The 18,475-nt window shown below is 51.2% G+C and overlaps 1 protein-coding gene across 2 annotated transcripts in view; it reads right to left on the reverse strand.

Moving 5' to 3' along the window:
• The window catches only part of rab3da (RAB3D, member RAS oncogene family, a), a 59,927-nt gene that overhangs the window by 13,780 nt on the left and 27,672 nt on the right, over positions 1-18,475 (reverse strand). For both annotated transcript variants that reach the window (XM_085971738.1, XM_085971737.1), the window contains exon 2: positions 17,403-17,630. In XM_085971738.1, coding sequence (XP_085827864.1) covers positions 17,403-17,630 — 228 coding nt within the window. The remainder of the gene's footprint in view (positions 1-17,402; positions 17,631-18,475) is intronic.

An 18,475-nucleotide genomic window follows, 5' to 3' on the forward strand; every position in this document is an offset into this window, starting at 1 on the left:
AGCATCCACAGCAGCAGAGCGGCTCTGTCCCTGGGATGGAGCCGAGTATGCGGTCAGTCCCAGAGACGGAGCCGAGCGTGCGGTCAGTCCCAGAGACGGAGCCGAGCGTGCGGTCAGTCCCAGAGACGGAGCCGAGCGTGCGGTCAGTCCCTGGGACGGAGCCGAGCATGCGGTCAGTCCCAGAGACGGAGCCGAGCGTGCGGTCAGTCCCAGAGACGGAGCCGAGCGTGCGGTCAGTCCCAGAGACGGAGCCGAGCGTGCGGTCAGTCCCAGAGACGGAGCCAAGCATGCGGTCAGTCCCAAAGACGGAGCCGAGCGTGCGGTCAGTCCCAGAGACGGAGCCGAGTGTGCGGTCAGTCCCAGAGACGGTGCTGAGCGTGCGGTCAGTCCCAGAGATGGAGCTGAGCATGCAGTCAGTCCCAGAGACGGAGCCGAGCGTGCGGTCAGTCCCAGGGACGAAGCCGAGCGTGCGGTCAGTCCCAGAGACAGAGCCAAGCGTGCGGTCAGTCCCAGAGACGGAGCCGAGCATGCGGTCAGTCCCAGAGACGGAACCCGAGCGTGCGGTCAGTCCCAGAGACGGAGCCCAGCGTGCGGTCAGTCCCAGAGACGGAGCTGAGCGTGCGGTCAGTCCCAGAGACAGAGCCGAGCATGCGGTCAGTCCCAGAGACGGAGTCAAGCGTGCGGTCAGTCCCAGAGACGGAGCCGAGCGGTCAGTCCCAGAGATAGAGCCATTTCTCTGCCGCTGTGGATGCTGGGTAAAGAGCTCTCCATTCTACTGACTTTTTTTTAGGTGAACATTGTGTCTGACCAATCCTTCTACTTTAAAAAAAAATGTACTTGCATTTCTATAGCACCTTTCACGACCTCAGGGCGTCCCAAAGCGACTCGCAGCCAATGAAGGACTTTTTGGAAGTGTAGTCGCTGTTGTAATGTAGGGAAACGCGGCAGCCAATTTACCGCACAGCAAGCTCAGCAACCACAACTCGCATTTACATAGAATCATAGAACGGTTAGAGCACAGAAGGAGGCCATTCGGCCCGTCGAGCCCGTGCCGGCTCTCTGCAAGAGCACTTCAGCCAGTTCCGCTCCCCCGCCCTTGGCCCGTAGCCCTGCAATTTTTTTCCCTTCTGCTACTAATCCAATTCCCTTTTGAAAGTCGCCTTTAACATAGTAAAATGTCCCAAGGCGCTTCACAGGAGCGATTATCAAACAAAATTTGACACCGAGCCACATAAGGATAAATTAGGGCAGGTGACCAAAAGCTTGGTCAAAGAGGTCGGTTTTAAGGAGCGACTTAAAGGAGGAGAGAGGGAGCGAGGCGGAGAGGTTTAGGGAGGGAATTCCAGAGTTTAGGGCCTAGGCAGCTGAAGGCACGGCCACCAAAGGTTGAGCGATTATAATCAGGGATGCTCAGGAGGGCAGAATTAGAGGAGCGCAGATATCTCGGGGGGGGGGGTTGTTGTGGGGCTGAAGGCGATTACAGAGATAGGGAGGGGTGAGGGCCATGGAGGGATTTGAAAACAAGGATGAGAACTTGGAAATCGAGACATTGCTTAACCGGAAGCGAGCACAGGGAGGGGATGGGCGAACGGGACTTGCTGCGAGTTAGGACACGGGCAGCCGAGTTTTGGATGACCTCAAATTTACGTAGGGTGTACTGTGGGAGGTCCCACAAACTACGTTAAAGGCGACATATAAATGCGAGTTGTTGCTGCAATAAGGTAAGATTAAAAATTACAGATGTTCCTTTACCTCAGTAATTATCAGTGTCACACATGAGTGAGCAGCCAGGCTACAGACATTTGCTTGTCAGTGCTGGTAATGTAAAATGAGACAATCAGAAGGAGATAGACTGGAACAATCGGAGCGGTGAAGGTGGAGATCTGCTAACAGAGACTGATTGATATTTAAATCTTAATAAAGTTACATCCTTCTATTTCATCAAAGATTACAAAACAAATCAGAACATGAATTTATATAGCACCTTGCTCATCCTCAGGATGTTACTAAGTGCTTAACAGCCAATTGAGTGCTTTTGAAGTGCAGTCACTATTATTTTGTCTGCAAACATGGGGAGCCAATTTGCTCGCCGCAATGGGATAAAGAACCAGTTAAACTGTATTTGGTGTTGCTGATTGAGGGAGACTGCCTGAGAAAATTAATAAAACTACATAAAGACGACAAACTGTCTTGCCTGGAACTTTTTTCTCTCAAATAAAAACCTTTCAAAATCATAATTAGCAAAAACGACCTCTCGCACACACACAGGAACATTTTGTTTGAAACTTCTTTTCAAACTCCTACAGCGACATACATAAAGCGTCAGCCAGTGGCTCAGTGGGCAGCTCTCTCGCCTCTGAATCAGAAGGTTGTGGGTTCAAGTCCCCACTCCAGAGACTTGAGCACATAAATCCAGGCTGACACTCCCAGTGCAGTGCTGAGGGCAGTGCTGCACTGTCGGAGGTGCTGTCTTTCGGATGAGACGTTAAACCGAGGCCCCGTCTGCTCTCTCAGGTGGACGTAAATGATCCCGCGGCACTATTTCGAAGAAGAGCAGGGGGAGTTCTCCCCGGTGTCCTGAGGCCAATATTTATCCCTCAATCAACATCACTAAAACAGATTATCTGGTCATCATCACATTGCTGTTTGTGGGAGCTTGCTGTGTGCAAATTGGCTCCAGTGACTACAATTCAAAAGTATTTCATTGGCTGTAAAGCGCTTTGGGACGTCCTGAGGTCAAGAAAGGTGCTGTATCCATCCAAGACTTTCTTTTTCTTCTTGAGGACGCGGCCTGTCTGCACTGTCCTCAGACTCGCTGATACACTATCCATTCATTCAATTATTCCATTGTGTACCCCTTTCCAATAGAACTGTGAATTCCATTTGCTAAACACAGGGAACGCTGAACAATGGCTGCAGCCTGCAAGTTACAACACTTGGGACAACTGATTGGTGTTCACCCCTACTTGCAAAGCCCTGTACAGCAATAACAACAACCACTTGTATTTATATAGCGCCTTTAACATAGTAAAACATCCCAAGGTGCTTCACAGGAGTGTTAAAAGACAAAAAGCCGCATAAGGAGAAATTAGGGCAGGACTTGGTCAAAGAGGTAGGTTTTAAGGAGCGTCTTAAAGGAGGAGAGCGAGGTAGAGAGGCGGAGAGGTTTAGGCAGGGAATTCCAGAGCTTAGGGCCCAGGCAACAGAAGACACGGCCACCAATGGTGGAGCGATAAAAATCAGGGATGCTCAAGAGATGTAGGTCAGCGAGCACGGAGGAGGGGAGGATGGGTGAACGGGACTTGGTGCGAGTTAGGACACGGGCAGCTGAGCTTTGGATGACCTCAGGTTTACGTAGGGTAGAACGTGGGAGGTCCCACAAACTACGTTAATGGCACTATATAAATGCAAGTTGTTGCTGTAATAAGGTAAGATTAAAATTTATACAAAAGCAAAAGGCAGCATCTGTGAAGAGAGAAACAGAGTTAACGTTTCAGGTCGATGACCCTTCGTCAGAACTGGAAAAAGGTTTTTAAGCAATTGCAGGGGGCAGGGAAAGGGGGGAGGGGAGGAAAGAACAAAAGGGGAAGGTCTGTGATAGTATGGAAGGCAGGAGAGATTACGGGCTCGAATTTCCAAGCCCCGTGGAGGCGGGAGTGGTGGGAAAACTGCAGAATCGGGGGGCAGGAACCCATCCCGCCCCCAACCCGCCTCCGTGCCAATGTCCCAGGTGGCGGGTACCCGACCTGTGCTGGGAGCCGCCTCCCCGAGGCAGGAAGGGGATTAGTGCCAATTAACTGCCTGTTAACAGGTAGTTAACAGGCAGTTTTTTGCCTAATCCCTATTTTTAGCCCTGAAGTGTGGGCTTCCTGACGGCTCTGAACCACGCAAAGTTAGCGAGGCGGACCGTCGGTCTGAAGGGGTTGGAGGGGTCGAGATGTCCGTTGTGCAGGTGAGTGATGGGTGCATGTGTGCCTGAGGTAAGTGTGTGAGGTAAGTGTAAAGTGTTTTAATAAGTTTTACTTACCTTTACTTTCTCCTGCAGGCTTCCTTCCTTCAGTTCTCGGGAGTCCCTCAGCTCACCGGCACAGAAAGCAGAATGGCCGCTGAACTGTCAAAAGCTGCAGCCTCTGCTTTCTGGTCTGGAGAGATCTCTAACTGAGTCTGAGTAGAAGGCCTCAAGTTAGAAGACAGAATGTCAGTGTTTGACAGCTTCACAGAGCTGGCAAATGCTCATTTTTCATCTGTCAAAAGCTCTTGACAGATGAAATGTCAATCACTGACTTCACCAGTAACCAGGTGTCCCTTAATTGGCCTGCTGAGCCCGCTGGGCGGGCTTAACAAGGTCAATCAAGGGAAAATAGCGTGGGTTGGCCACACGTCGATGGAGGCGGGACTACAACCCAAAAAGTGGGAGTCCCGCCTCCATCACGTCCCCATTGACAAAATCCAGCCCTAAGAGTCTAAAGGGATGATGGTGCGAGGCAAAAGCAGAGGGCAGAATGAAAGACAGCTGCCACGTGAGAGAGAGAAAAAAAATAAATGGAAAAAAGAGATATGGGCCGAGGTTATGGTCTGAAATTGTTGAACTCGATGTTGAGTCCAGAAGGCTGTAAAGTGCCTAATCGGAAGATGAGGTGCTGTTCCTCGAGCTTACGTTGAGCTTCGTTGGATTTACAGATGTTCCTTTACCTCAGTAATTATCAGTGTCACACATGAGTGAGCAGGCAGGCTACAGGCATTTGCTTGTCAGTGCTGGTAATGTAAAATGAGACAATCAGCAGGAGATAGACTGGAACAATCGGAGCAGTGAAGGTGGAGTTCTGCCAACAGAGACTGATCGATATTTGAATCTTAATAGAGTTACATCCTTCTATTTCATCAAAGATTACAAAAAGAAACAGAACATGAATTTATATAGCACCTTGCTCCTCCTCAGGACGTCACCAAGGGCTTAACAGCCAATTGAGTGCTTTTAAAGTGCAGTCACTATTATTTTGTCTGCAAACACGGGGAGCCAATTTGCTCACTGCAATGGGATAAAGAACCAGTTTTAAGGAGCCTCTTAAAGGAGGAGAGAGAGGTAGCGAGGCGGACAGGTTTAGGCAGGGAATTCCAGAGCTTAGGACCTCGGCAACAGAAGGCACGGCCGCCAATGGTGGAGCGATTATAATCAGGGATGCTCAAGAGGGCAGAATTAGAGGAGCGCAGATATCTCGGGGGGTTGTGGGGCTGGAGGAGATTACAGAGATAGGGAGGGGCGAGGCCATGGAGGGATTTGAAAACAAGGATGAGAATTTTGAAATCGAGGTGTTGCTTAACTGGGAGCCAATGTAGGTCAGCAAGCACAGGGGTGATGGGCGAACGGGATGGTGCGAGTTAGGACACGGGCAGCCGAGTTTTGGATGACATCAAGTTTACGTAGGGTAGAACGTGGGAGGCCAGCCAGGAGTGTGTTGGAATAGTCAAGTCTAGAGGTAACAAAGGCCCGGATGAGGGTTTCAGCAGCGGATGAGCTGAGGCAAGGGGCGGAGACGGGCGATGTTACGGAGGTGGAAATAGGTGGTCTTAGTGATGCTGCGGATATGTGGTCAGAAGCTCATTTCAGGGTCAAATATGACACCAAGGTTGCGAACAGTGCGGTTCAGCCTCAGCCAGATGTTAGGGAGGGGGATGGAGTCAGTGGCTCGGGAACGGAGTTTGTGGCGGGGACTGAAAACAATGGCTTCGGTCTTCCCAATATTTAATTGGGGAAAATTTCTGCTCCTCCAGAACTGGACATCGGACAAACATAGAAACATAGAAGATAGGAGCAGGAGTAGGCCATTGGGCCCCTCGAGCCTGCTCCGCCATTTAATGAGATCATGGCTGATCATCCAAATTCAGTACCCTGTCCCTGCTTTCTCCCCATATCCCTTGATCCCTTTAGTCTTAAGAAATTAACAAATTGACCTTTAGTGTTAGGGGGATTAAATACATGGGGTTACGGGGATAGGGTGGGATATGTGTTGGTGTAGGGATTACGGGGATCGGGTGGGATGTGTGTCGGTGCAGGCTCGATGGGCCGAAATGGCCTCTATCTGCACTGTGGGGTTTCTGTGATTCTGTGAAATATATCCAACTCCTTCTTGAATATATTTAATGAATTGGCCTCAACTGCCTTCTGTGGTAGAGAATCCCACAGGTTCACCACTCTCTGGGTGAAGAAATTCCTCCTCATCTCAGTCCTAAATGGCTTACCCCTTATCTTTAGACTGTGACCCCTGGTTCTGGACTCCCCCGCCATCGGGAACATCCTTCCTGCATCTAGTCTGTCTAGTCCTGTTAGAATTTTATAAGTTTCAATGAGATCCCCTCTCATTCTTCTAAACTCCAGCGAGTATAAGCTCAATCGACCCAATCTCTCTTCATACGTCATTCCTGCCATCCCAGGTATCAGTCTGGTGAATCTTCGCTGCACTCCCTCCATGGCAAGAACATCCTTCCTCAGATAAGGCGACCAACAAGCAGTCTGACAATTTAGAGACCGTGGAGGGGTCGAGAGAAGGGGTGGTGAGGGAGAGCTGGGTGTCGTCAGCGCACATGTGGTAACGGACGCCATGTTTTCGGATGACGTCGCCAAGGGGCAGCGCGTAGATGAGAAAGAGAGGGGGACCAAGGAGCTTCGAAGGACTAAGCCAGCCTAAATAAGGGAGATTAAAATATGTGGGGTTACGGGGATCGGGTGGGATATGTGTCGGTGCAGGCTCGATGGGCCGAAATGGCCTCTATCTGCACTGTGGGGTTTCTGTGATTCTGTGAAATACAAGGCCCCTTGTGGCTTATGTAATCGCTGCAAGTCTGATTCATTGAAATGGATAAATTCGTGTTGTGAGGAAAATTCCAAGATCCCCGCCCACACTCCAACCTCCTTCGCTCCTCTCCTGCACGTACTGGGGTCCAATTCCACCGCCTCAGGAACAACCGCCTCTTTAAGCTTCAGGTACTTTAAGCTGCTGCTGTGGGCCTTTGAGAAATAAGGTGTTTCCCTGATTCAAAGCCTTGCCTAGCAACAAAACAGGTTTGTCTCCCTTCTAAGCTGGTGCAGCAGGATGACAGCATGCTTGCGGTGAGCAACACACATTCCCTTCAGCTAAAAATACCAACATTCTCGACTGAACCAGGGACAGAGCCAATGTTCCCGATGAATGGGGCTCTCTCGTCTCGGGCAGGTCCCGGGACAAAGGCTCCGGTGAAAGGTGCTGCCACTCTGGTACTGAGTCACATGGACGGGTAGGGGCTGGTTTGATCTCCGATCGTTCCAATCGCATCAGCCTTAGCCAGTGCAAATGGAGAGCTTCAATTGGGGATAGTTTGGGAGGTGGGAAGAGAGGGGTGGGGTGGGGGGGGAAAGTCAAGTGACACCTACTAGAAATTGCACACATGGGCATCAAGCGAGGGTGAGATTGGACTCGCCGGTGACGACCCCCATGGTTAAATAGCCTGCCGCTACACACCGTCCAGGCTCACAGATGAAGACTAACCCAAAGCTGATGCACTGCAGGGCAGTCAGAGCTGCCTAGCCTTCAGCAGAAAAGAGAAGAAGCTGGGAGGGCGGACAAACTTTTAAAATATCACAGTTAAGGTTACTGAAATCTGCACCACTTCAATGGTTCAGACCATGCTTAGACTAGTTGATTCTGACAACAGTGCCCGCCTTGTCTCAGTGGGTAGCACTCTCGCTTCTGAGTCAGAAGGGCGTGGGTTCAAGTCCCACTCCAGAGACTCGAGAACAAAAATCTAGACTGACACTCCAGTGCAGTACTGAGGGAGCGCTGCACTGTCAGAGGGGCAGTACTGAGGAAGTGCTGCACTGTCAGAGGGGTAGTACTGAGGGAGTGCTGCACTGTCGGAGGGGCAGTAATGAGGGAGCGCTGCACTGTCGGAGAGGCAGTACTGAGGGAGCGCTGCACTGTCGGAGGGGCAGTACTGAGGGAGCGCTGCACTGTTGGAGGGGCAGTACTGAGGGAGTGCTGCACTGTCGGAGGGGCAGTACTGAGGGAGCGCTGCACTGTCGCAGGGGCAGTACTGAGGGAGCGCTGCACTGTCGGAGGGGCAGTACTGAGGGAGCGCTGCACTGTCAGAGGGACAGTACTGAGGGAGCACTGCACTGTCGGAGGGGCAGTACTGAGGGAGTGCTGCACTGTCGCAGGAATTAAGATCGAATCTCCTGAGTGCAAACCCCGGGAGACAAATCATAGGGCCGTTAAAAAGATGCGCTTTTTAAAATTTTCTTTGGACGCTTTAAAAAAAAACTAGTCATAAAAATATCGCACATGGGGACCGTCAAGAATCATCCATAATGGCGAGTGTTCGCTGTCCAATTGGCTGTGGGAAGGCGGAGCGATGCGATGATGGACATGTTGGCTGACCAATGGCGGGAGTGTGGGGGGCGGGGCAGTTGGAGGCAGGAGGTCATGTGATGAAACCTCCAGAGTTGGCAACCCTATTCTGTATTCAGAACCTATTCAGTTCTGACGAAGGGTCCCAGACCCAAAACGTTGACTCTTGTTTCTCTCTCCACGGATGTTGCCTGGCCTGCTGAGTTTTTCCAGCGTTTTCTGTTGTTATTTTGGCGACCATATCCCCGGGGCGGATTAGGTTCACAGCGGGGCCTTGTTGGTGGGAACGCTGTTTTAATCACCGGTACGATCGCAGTGAAGTACTCAAGCCATTCAAGCTTTGAAACCTTATCTTACGGGTCACTACAACACAGGCCTTAGCTGCCCCGCCGAACGCACATCCCAGAGGAGAAAGGCAGTGCGCTCCTTACATGGCTTTATAACATCCCTAACATTTACAGTGTGAACAATAGGCAGATGTTTAAAACCAGCGTGCGCGGGATCCTAGAAATCACTGTCTCAATCCCGGCCATTCAGGTGCGCCCCCGTGGCCCCCCCCGTGTGACGGCAGTCTGTGACTCCGGGAGAAGCCTGGAACCTGCTCCATCAAACGCAGCTGGTGTTATTAAACCCGACGTCTACTCCGTTACCAGGCAACCTCGGGCCTGGTTTCCACACCGACAGTATTTTGAAGCAAAGTGAATGTGGCAGCTTGGCAAGAGAGACACAGCAGAACAAGAAAGAAAGAAAGAGAGACTTGCATTTCTATAGCGCCTTTCACAATCCCAGGATGACCCAAAGCGCTTTACAGCCAATGAAGTACATTTGAAGTGCAGTCACTGTTGTAATGTGGGAAACGCGGCAGCCAATTTGCGCACAGCAAGCTCCCACAAACAGCAATGTGATAATGACCAGATAATCTGTTTTGGTGATGTTGGCTGAGGAATAAATATTGGCCCCAAGACACCGGGGAGAACTCCCCCCTGCTCTTCTTCGAAATAGTGCCACGGGACCTTTTACCTCCACCTGAGAGGGCAGACGGGGCCTCGGTTTAACGTCTCAACCGAAAGACGGCACCTCCGACAGTGCGGCACTCCCTCAGTACTGCACTGGGAGCGTCAGCCTGGATTTTGGTGCTCAAGTGTCTGGAGTGGGACTCGAACCCACAACCTTCTGACTCAGAGGTGAGAGAGAGTGCAGCCCACTGAGCAGAAAAGTGCAGCTCACCAACAGAAGAGGGTGACATGGGTGAGTGGAATGGACTGGAAGGGAAGGCCCAGCAGTGTGAGACTAACCCGTCAACATGCTCAGGGCTAAAGCATAACCAAGACCGCCTATTTCCACTTCCGTAACATCGCCCGTCTCCGCCCTTGCCTCAGCTCATCCGCTGCTGAAACCCTCATCCATGCCACTGTTACCTCTAGACTTGACTATTCCGACGCACTCCTGGCCGGCCTCCCACATTCTACCCTATGTAAACTTATGGTCATCCAAAACTCGGCTGACCGTGTCCTAACTCGCACCAAGTCCTGCTCACCCATCTCCCCTGTGCTCACTGACCTACATTAGCTCCCAGTTAAGCAACGCCTCGATTTCAAAATTCTCATCCTTGTTATCAAATCCCTCCGTGGCCTCGCCCCTCCCTATCTCTGTAATCTCCTCCAGCCCCACAAACCACCACCCCCCCCCCCACCCCCCCCCCCCCCGAGATATCTGCGCTCCTCTAATTCTGTCCTCTTGAGCATCCCTGATTATAATCGCTCCACCATTGGCGGCCGTGCCTTCTGTTGCCTGGGCCCTAAGCTCTGGAATTCCCTGCCTAAACCTCTCCGCCTCGCTACCTCTCTCTCCTCCTTTAAGACGCTCCTTAAAACCTGCCTCTTTCACCAAGCTTTTGGTCACCTGCCCTAATTTCTCCTTATGTGGTTCGGTGTCAATTTTTTTTGTCTTATAATACTCCTGTGCAGCGCCTTGGGCCATTTTACTACGTTGTTGTTGTTGCTCACTCACTGTTTGTGTGGGGAGGTGGGGAAGATACTGGATCTGGTACAGGCAGCACGCTCAAGATCAGGGCTTCCAGTGACGTGCTTCACATTGTCAAAATGCTTTCAATGTTCCCATCACTTGTATTTTCGCTTTGGTGGTTACAGCAATTCGTCAATCAGGAGACTATTTTGGCCTCGTTACATTATATTATCATTAATAATAAAAGCAGCAGGATGTAGGTTTAATCCAAGAATTTAAAAAACCCTGAACCATCTCATAGTGTAGAATTCTCAATCAGTGAAAGGCACCTCGTGACCTCTCTCAATTGTTCTATTTTCACAAACTGATAAGATCAGTTTCAAGCCATTAAACGTGGAGGGAGTGCAGCTGTCGCTGCTCGTTTGCACGGCAGACAGCGTTTTATAGATTAGTGAAGTCGAAAGACAACACGAGTACGAAATGGGGAAAGGGTAGCTCAGCCCGTCAAGCCAATCTCTTCTCGCACATCAGAAGAGCAAGGTCTGAAATAGAAACATAGAAGATAGGAGCAGGACATTCGGCCCTTCTCCGCCATTCAATGAGATCATGGCTGATCATCCAAACCCTAGCACCCGGTCCCTACACCGACAGCCATCCCGCCCAAGCCCTATCCCCGTAACCCCACATATTTAATCCCCCCTAACACTAAGGGCCAATTTTTATCATGGCCAATCAACCTAACCCGCACATCTTTGGACTGTGGGAGGAAACCGGAGCACCCGGAGGAAACCCACGCAAACACGGGGAGAATGTGCAAACTCCACACAGACAGTCACCCGAGGCCGGATTTGAACCCGGGTCCCTGGCGCTGTGAGGCAACAGTGCTAACCACTATGCCACCGTCTCTTCCCAGCTTCCAGATTAACCCAAGCTCTGGGATTACGGGTACAGTAGCATTGTGGTTATGTTACTGGACTACTAATCCAGAGGCCTGGCCTACTGATCCAGAGTCATGAGTTCAAATCCCACCATAGCAGCTGGGGAATTTAAATCCAATTAAATAAATCTGGAATTTAAAAAAAAGCCTTGAATCTATTGTCGTAAAAACCCATCTGGTGCATCATTGTCCTTTAGGGAAGGAAATCTACCGTCCTTACTCGGTCTGGCCGGGTATATGTGGTTGACTCTTAACTGCCCTCTGAAATGGCCCAGCAAGCTACAGGAAACTTTCTGGTATCCGGCACGGACGGGACCGACCTGGTGCCGGTCCATCAACAATGCCGGATAACCGAACGCTATAGTTAAAAGATACGGAGCTCAGAGCTCCGTCTAAAGCAACAAACCCTACAGCTTCAAAACAATCGGCACAACTGGCAAGCGTCTCTGTAGCTTAGCAACAGCTTCAGCTACACGCTTGCACAGCCACAAATGAGTAAAAAAAGTAACTAAAAGTAAAAAAAAGTTACCTGAACCGACTCCTGAATTTTGCCAGTGGATAGAGCGTTTCGGTTATTTAGTGGCCGGTTAATCGAAAGTTTCCTGTACTCAGTTGAATTCAAGAAGACGGCTCACTTCTCAAGGGCAGTTAGGGATGGGCAATAAATGCTGGCCTTGCTGACGACGCCCACATCATGGGAATGAATTAAAAAAATACCAGTCCAGCACTGCAATCTGCAATCTAACTGCTCAACTGTGGCCAATTATATTCCAGAGGAAGCATCAAACGAACAATTGTGTGGCTCACAACAACTGGTCGTCTGGGGCTCACCAACTCGCCACGCCCGTCCCTACACCCAAGCCCACTGCATTACAGTTTTCAAACCAAATGTGTAGAGTTGAGGAATTCAATCGGCAAACCAGCAGCAGAAATCGCACTTCATAAAATGTTACTTCGTTACCTTGAACATAGCTCATCCACAACCAGCTGTTTACCCAACCAGTTCGCCAGCAGTGGAGTCACATCTTTCAGTGGGTGTCCGTCCACACCCTACTAGTGTGTGTGCGTGTTAATTCTAGTCATTCCAACCTCGAGCCTTTCTTCCTTGACCCAGTACTCATTCTGTACCCGCCTCCCACTCTTCTACAATCACAGTGTGTGTTGAAGAAGCCGCTTGTATCGACATTGCCAACTCCTCTCAGCATTCTGAACTTACCGGAGGAGAAAATGGGGTGGCGCCCATTTTGGGGCGCAAACGTCGCCGGGGCATGAATTCTAGCGCCCCGAAATAGTTAGCGCCACCGCCTCCCCGTAAATTCAGTAGTAGCGCCCCAAGAAGGAGGTGCAGCGCTACTGGAAGCGTTCCATCTCCTACGTGTAACAGTGTCACATCATTGCCGGCCTCCCTCCCCTGATTAAAGGGGAGGGGCCTAGTGCTGCGCGCACACGGGGCCCTGCTGGACCACCGGGGAGCGGGGTGCCGTGAAAACAGCCCGGCACCCCACGTACAAAGGCAAAAGGGGGGCAGGTGCTGGCAGTCGGTCAAAATAAAAATGGCCGCCCGGCACCTGCCCTTTAACTTGCGCCGGCCGGCAGCACTGCCAAACCGCCGCCCCCCCCCCCCCGATCCCGTCGGACATATCGTCCGGCGATAGCTCAGGGGGCGCAAGGGACGTTTGAGGGCGGGGGTGCTGCGCACGGCGATGACATCGACATCGCCGGCGCTACCAGCTTCCGCCGCCGCTAAACTTCCGCTGGATTTTGTGGGAGGCGCTAGCGGCGCCGTGCCAGGGCGCTAGGGGATTCGCACCGTGCCCGGGGGCGCTAACAAGAGGCGCAAAGCAACCCAATTTCTTCCCCCCCCACCCCCCCCCCGTTGTCTCTCAAAATTCTTTTTTCCAACATCGACAAGTTCAAATCTGTGCGCCTCTTCCCACAAGAGCTGGTGAGTCTCGCCAGGCGTTGTGAGAACAAATACTTTACAAAAGGCGACCCACAGTGATATCTGGGCAGGTCCCCCCGTAAATACTGGCTAGGAGTAGGGATGGCAACTCCCGGGCTTTCCCGGTGATCCAGATGTTCCCATGTATCAGAGAATCATAGAAGTTTACGGCACAGAAGGAGGCCATTCGGCCCATCCTGTCTGTGCCGGATGAAAAAAGGTCTATCCCAGCCTAAACCCACTTTCCAGCTCTCGGCCCGTAGCCCTGTAGGTTACGGCACTTCAAGTGCGTATCCAAGTACTTTTTAAATGTGATGAGGGTTTCTGCCTCTACCACCCTTTCAGGCAGTGAGTTCCAGACCCCCACCACCCTCTGGGTGAAAAAAGTTCTCCTCAACTCCCCTCTAATCCTTCCACCAGTTACTTTAAATCTATGCCCCCTGGTTATTGACCTCTCTGCTAAGGGAAATAGGTCCTTCCTATCCACTCCATCCAGGCCCCTCATAATTTTGTACACCTTTAGGCCAACAACAGGACACAGAAGCAAATGCCGCTGTTTTTAGGATATCATTGATCATGTTTTTAATTTGATCAGGATCAATATTTTTTGAATGGTGAGAGACTGGGAAATGTTTGCACTCAGAGGGATCTGGGTGTCCCTGTACATGAATCACAGGAAGTTAATATGCAGGTGCAGCAAGCAATTAGGAAAGCAAATGGTATGTTAGCTTTTGATACAAAGGGATTAGAGTATAAGAGTAAAGAAGTCTTACTACAGTTATACGGGGCCCTGGTGAGGCCACACCTGGAGTATTGTGTACAGTTTTGGTCTCCTTACCTAAAGAAGGATATACTTGCCATAGAGGGAGTGCAACAAAGGTTCACCAGACTGGTTCCTGGGATGGGGGGATTGTCCTATGAGGAGAGATTGAGTAGACTAGGCCTATATTTCCTAGAGTTTAGAAGATTGAGAGGTGATCTCATTGAAACATATAAAATTCTTAAGGGGCTTGACAGGGTAGATGCCGAGAAGATGTTTCCCCTGGCTGGGGATTCTAGAACACGGGGTCACAGTCTCAGAATAAGGGGTCGGCCATTTAGGACTGAGATGAGGAGAAATTTCCTCACTCGGGAGGGCAGTGAATCTTTGGAATTCTCTACCCCAGAGGGCTGTGGAGGCTCAGTCGTTGAGTGTATTCAAGACAGAGATCGATAGATTTTTGAATATTAAGGGAATCAAGTGATATGGGGATAGTGCGGGAAGGTGGAGTTGAGGTAGAAGATCAGCCATGATCTCATTGAATGGCGGAGCAGGCTCGAAGGGCCGAATGGCCTACTTATGTTCTTGTGTCTTCTTGCTGTGGTAGCACTGCTATTAATGCATGAGCTACATCTTGCTAATGCTGCCCTTTCATTGTACAGCGCTACTGCCAACAATGACTGGGCACGCAGCCAGAGTAAATGCCTCATCGCCAGAGTCAGTGAGCAGGAGATTCACAAATCAGAAAAACAGAGCAGTTTCATTTAACTTTTAATCACATTCCCCTTGATCTAGGCGTTCGATTCTTGCTTAGGGCAAGTGGAGAGTACCCAGTCCCCTGCAGGAGGTAGGTCCCTCCTACACCCTCTCTGCACACAGTGCAAGCTTCCCCGAGTGTGTAATAAGTGAGTCAGCCCCGGATTTCGCACACCGCCGAACGCTACGGACAATAACCAGTTTATTTTTTGGGAGGGGGGGCGGATCGATGGGGCCTCTGCACATTCTCCTGTTAACTTCCTGGATTCCAGCGAGGATAGCTCGTTGCTATCTGAAACGCTTAAGTGCCTCTCACAGTCACGTGGCTGCAACAAAACATCTGAGAACTGCAGGGTCATAGCAACCGCTAAACATGAGAGTTCACTGCATAAGGAATGCAATGAGGTCAGCAGGACAATCAGATCAGGAAACAGTCTAATTCTGCAATTATATAGGGCCTTGGTAAGACCACACTTGGAGTATTGTGTACAGTTTTGGTCTCCTTACCTAAGGAATGATATACTTACCATAGAGGGAGTGCAACGAAGGTTCACCAGACTGATTCCTGGGATGGGGGGGATTGTCCTCTGAGGACAGATTGAGTCGACTAGGCCTATATTCTCTAGAGTTTAGAAGAATGAGAGGTGATCTCACTGAAACAGACAAAATTCTTACAGGACTTGACAGGGTAGATGCAGGGAGGATGTTTCCCCTGGCTGGGGAGTCTAGAACCAGGGGTCACAGTCTCAGAATAAGGGATCGGCCATTTAGGACTGAGATGATGAGGAATTTCTTCACTCAGAGGGGGGTGAATCTTTGGAATTCTCTACCCTAGAGGGCTGTAGAGGCTCAGTCGTTGCGTATATTCAAGACAGAGATCGATAGATTTTTGGATATTAAGGGAATCAAGGGATATGGGGATAGTGCGGGAAGGTGGAGATGAGGTAGAAGATCAGCCATGATCTTATTGAATGGTGGAGCTGGCTCGAGGGGCCGAATGGCCGACTCCTGCTCCTAATTCTTATGTTCTAATGGAGGTCGGATGACTACCTACATCATTCCTTCAGCCCAGCCTGCAATCAAACCACAACCATATCTTGGAAGCAATTACAGCTATACAATAGCTTGACTGGGGTACTGAATTTTCGGAGTCTGTGGTAAATTTACCCCATTCTACAAAGTCCTGCCTTGTAAACGGGGCTGGGAGACCTAGAGCAATGCAGTGTCATCATCTGCCAAATGTCTTTGGACCTCTCTGATCCCACAGTATCAGTGTGGCTCAGTGGGTAGCACACTCGCCTCTGAGTCAGAAGGTTGTGGGTTCAACACTCCAGAGACTTGAGCACATAAAGCTAGGCCGACACTCCCAGTGCAGTGCTGAGGGAGTGCTGCACTGCTGGAGGGGCGGTACTGAGGGAGCACCGCACTGTCGGAGGGGCGGTACTGAGGGAGCGCCGCACTGTCGGAGGGGCAGTACTGAGGGATCGCCGCACTGTCGGAGGGGCAGTACTGAGGGAGCGCCGCACTGTCGGAGGGGCAGTACTGAGGGAGCGCTGCACTGTCGCAGGGGCAGTACTGAGGGAGCGCTGCACTGTCGGAGGGGCAGTACTGAGGGAGCGCCGCACTGTCGGAGGGGCAGTACTGAGGGAGCGCCGCACTGTCGGAGGGGCAGTACTGAGGGAGCGCCGCACTGTCGGAGGGGCAGTACTGAGGAAGCGCCGCACTATCGGAGGGGCAGTACTGAGGGAGCGCTGTACTGTCAGAGGGGCAGTACTGAGGGAGCGCTGCACTGTCGGAGGGGCAGTACTGAGGGAGCGCTGCACTGTCGGAGGGGCGGTACTGAGGGAGCGCTGCACTGTCGGAGGGGCAGTACTGAGGGAGCGCTGCACTGTCGGAGGGGCAGTACTGAGGGAGCGCTGCACTGTCGAAGGGGCACTACTGAGGGAGTGCTGCACTGTCGGAGGGGCAGTACTGAGGGAGTGCTGCACTGTCGGAGGGGCAATACTGAGGGAGTGCTGCACTGTCGGAGGGGCAGTGCTAAGGGAGCACCAAACTGTCGGAGGGGCAGTACTGAGGGAGTGCTGCACTGTCGGAGGGGCAGTACTGAGGCAGCGCCGCACTGTCGGAGGGGCAGTACTGAGGGAGTGCCGCACTGTCGGAGGGGCAGTACTGAGGGAGTGCCGCACTGTCAGAGGGGCAGTACTGAGGGAGCGCCGCACTGTCGGAGGGGCAGTGCTGAGGGAGCGCCGCACTGTCGGAGGGGCAGTGCTGAGGGAGCGCCGCACTGTCGGAGGGGCAGTACTGAGGCAGCGCCGCACTGTCGGAGGGGCAGTACTGAGGGAGTGCCGCACTGTCAGAGGGGCAGTACTGAGGGAGCGCTGCACTGTCGGAGGGGCAGTACTGAGGGAGCGCCGCACTGTCGGAGGGGCAGTACTGAGGGAGTGTTGCACTGTTGGAGGTGCCGTCTTTCTGATGAGATGTTAAACCGCAGCCCCGTCTGCTCTCTCAGGTGGACGTAAAAGATCCCGCGGCCACCATCTGAAGAAGAGCAAGAGAGTTCTCCCAAATGCAAAGTTCCACAGGAGGAATTTAAAAAAATTGGACAGCAATCAAGAGATACAGGATTGCGCTCAAAAAGAAACACATTTATAAAACACACACCCATATCTGCAGCTTCACCCTCTTCTCATTTCTGTAGACGGTTTTCACTTTGAAGTCGATGCCCACAGTACTGACGAAGGCAGATGTGAAGGAGTCGTCCGCGTAGCGAAAGAGAAACGAGGTCTTGCCCACACTGCTGTTGCCGATGATCAGCAGCTTGAACATATAGTCGAAGTTCTGGTCCGCAGCATCTTTCTGCGCGGGTCTGGACTCATTCGCTGAGGCCATCTGCCAGAGACAAAGACAGGAGACGTAATTTTTTTAGTAGCTTTGGTGCCGGGCCATCAGGCTGGGCTTGTGCCGCACTCCAAGCCTAGAGAAGGTCCAACACTGAATCGCAACCGTCTGTGTCGCATTTTTGTTAATTACGTAGAATATACAGCACAGAAACAGGCCATTCGGCCCAACGGGTCCGTGCCGGTGTTTATGCTCCACACAAACCTGCTCCCGCCCCTCTTCATCTCACCTCATCAACATAACCTTCTATTCCATTAAACCCTCGTTTGTTTATCCAGCCTCCCTTTAAATGCATCTATACTTTTCGCCTCAACCACTCCCTGTGGTAGCGAGTTCCACATTCTCACCACTCTCTGGGTAAAGAGGTTTCTCCTGAATTCCCTACAGGATTTATTAGTGACTAACTTGCATTGATGGCCCTGAGAGTTGGACTTCTCAACCAGTGGAAACATCTTCTCTACGTTTACCCTATCGAAACCCTTCATAATTTTAAAGACCTCTATCAGGTCACCCCTCAGCCTTCTCTTTTCTAGAGAAAAGCGCCCCAGCCTGTTCAGTCTTTCCTGATAGGTATAGCCCTCTCAGTTCTGGTATCACCCTTGTAAATCTTTTTTTGCACCTTCTCCAGTGCCACTATATCCTTAATGTTAGAAAACATTTTGCCTTTAATTTGTTTTAATACTAAAATTCTCTTGTGCAGTAAGTCTGATCAGTTCTCACTGAAACTTATAAAATTCTAACAGGACTAGACAGACTAGATGCAGGAAGGATGTTCCCGATGGCGGGGGAGTCCAGAACCAGGGGTCACAGTCTAAGGATAAGGGGTAAGCCATTTA

Source organism: Somniosus microcephalus, chromosome 31 (assembly GCF_052327205.1).
Source record: "Somniosus microcephalus isolate GS21.2 chromosome 31, FLI_Smic_1.0, whole genome shotgun sequence".
Taxonomy (NCBI): Eukaryota; Metazoa; Chordata; class Chondrichthyes; order Squaliformes; family Somniosidae; genus Somniosus; species Somniosus microcephalus.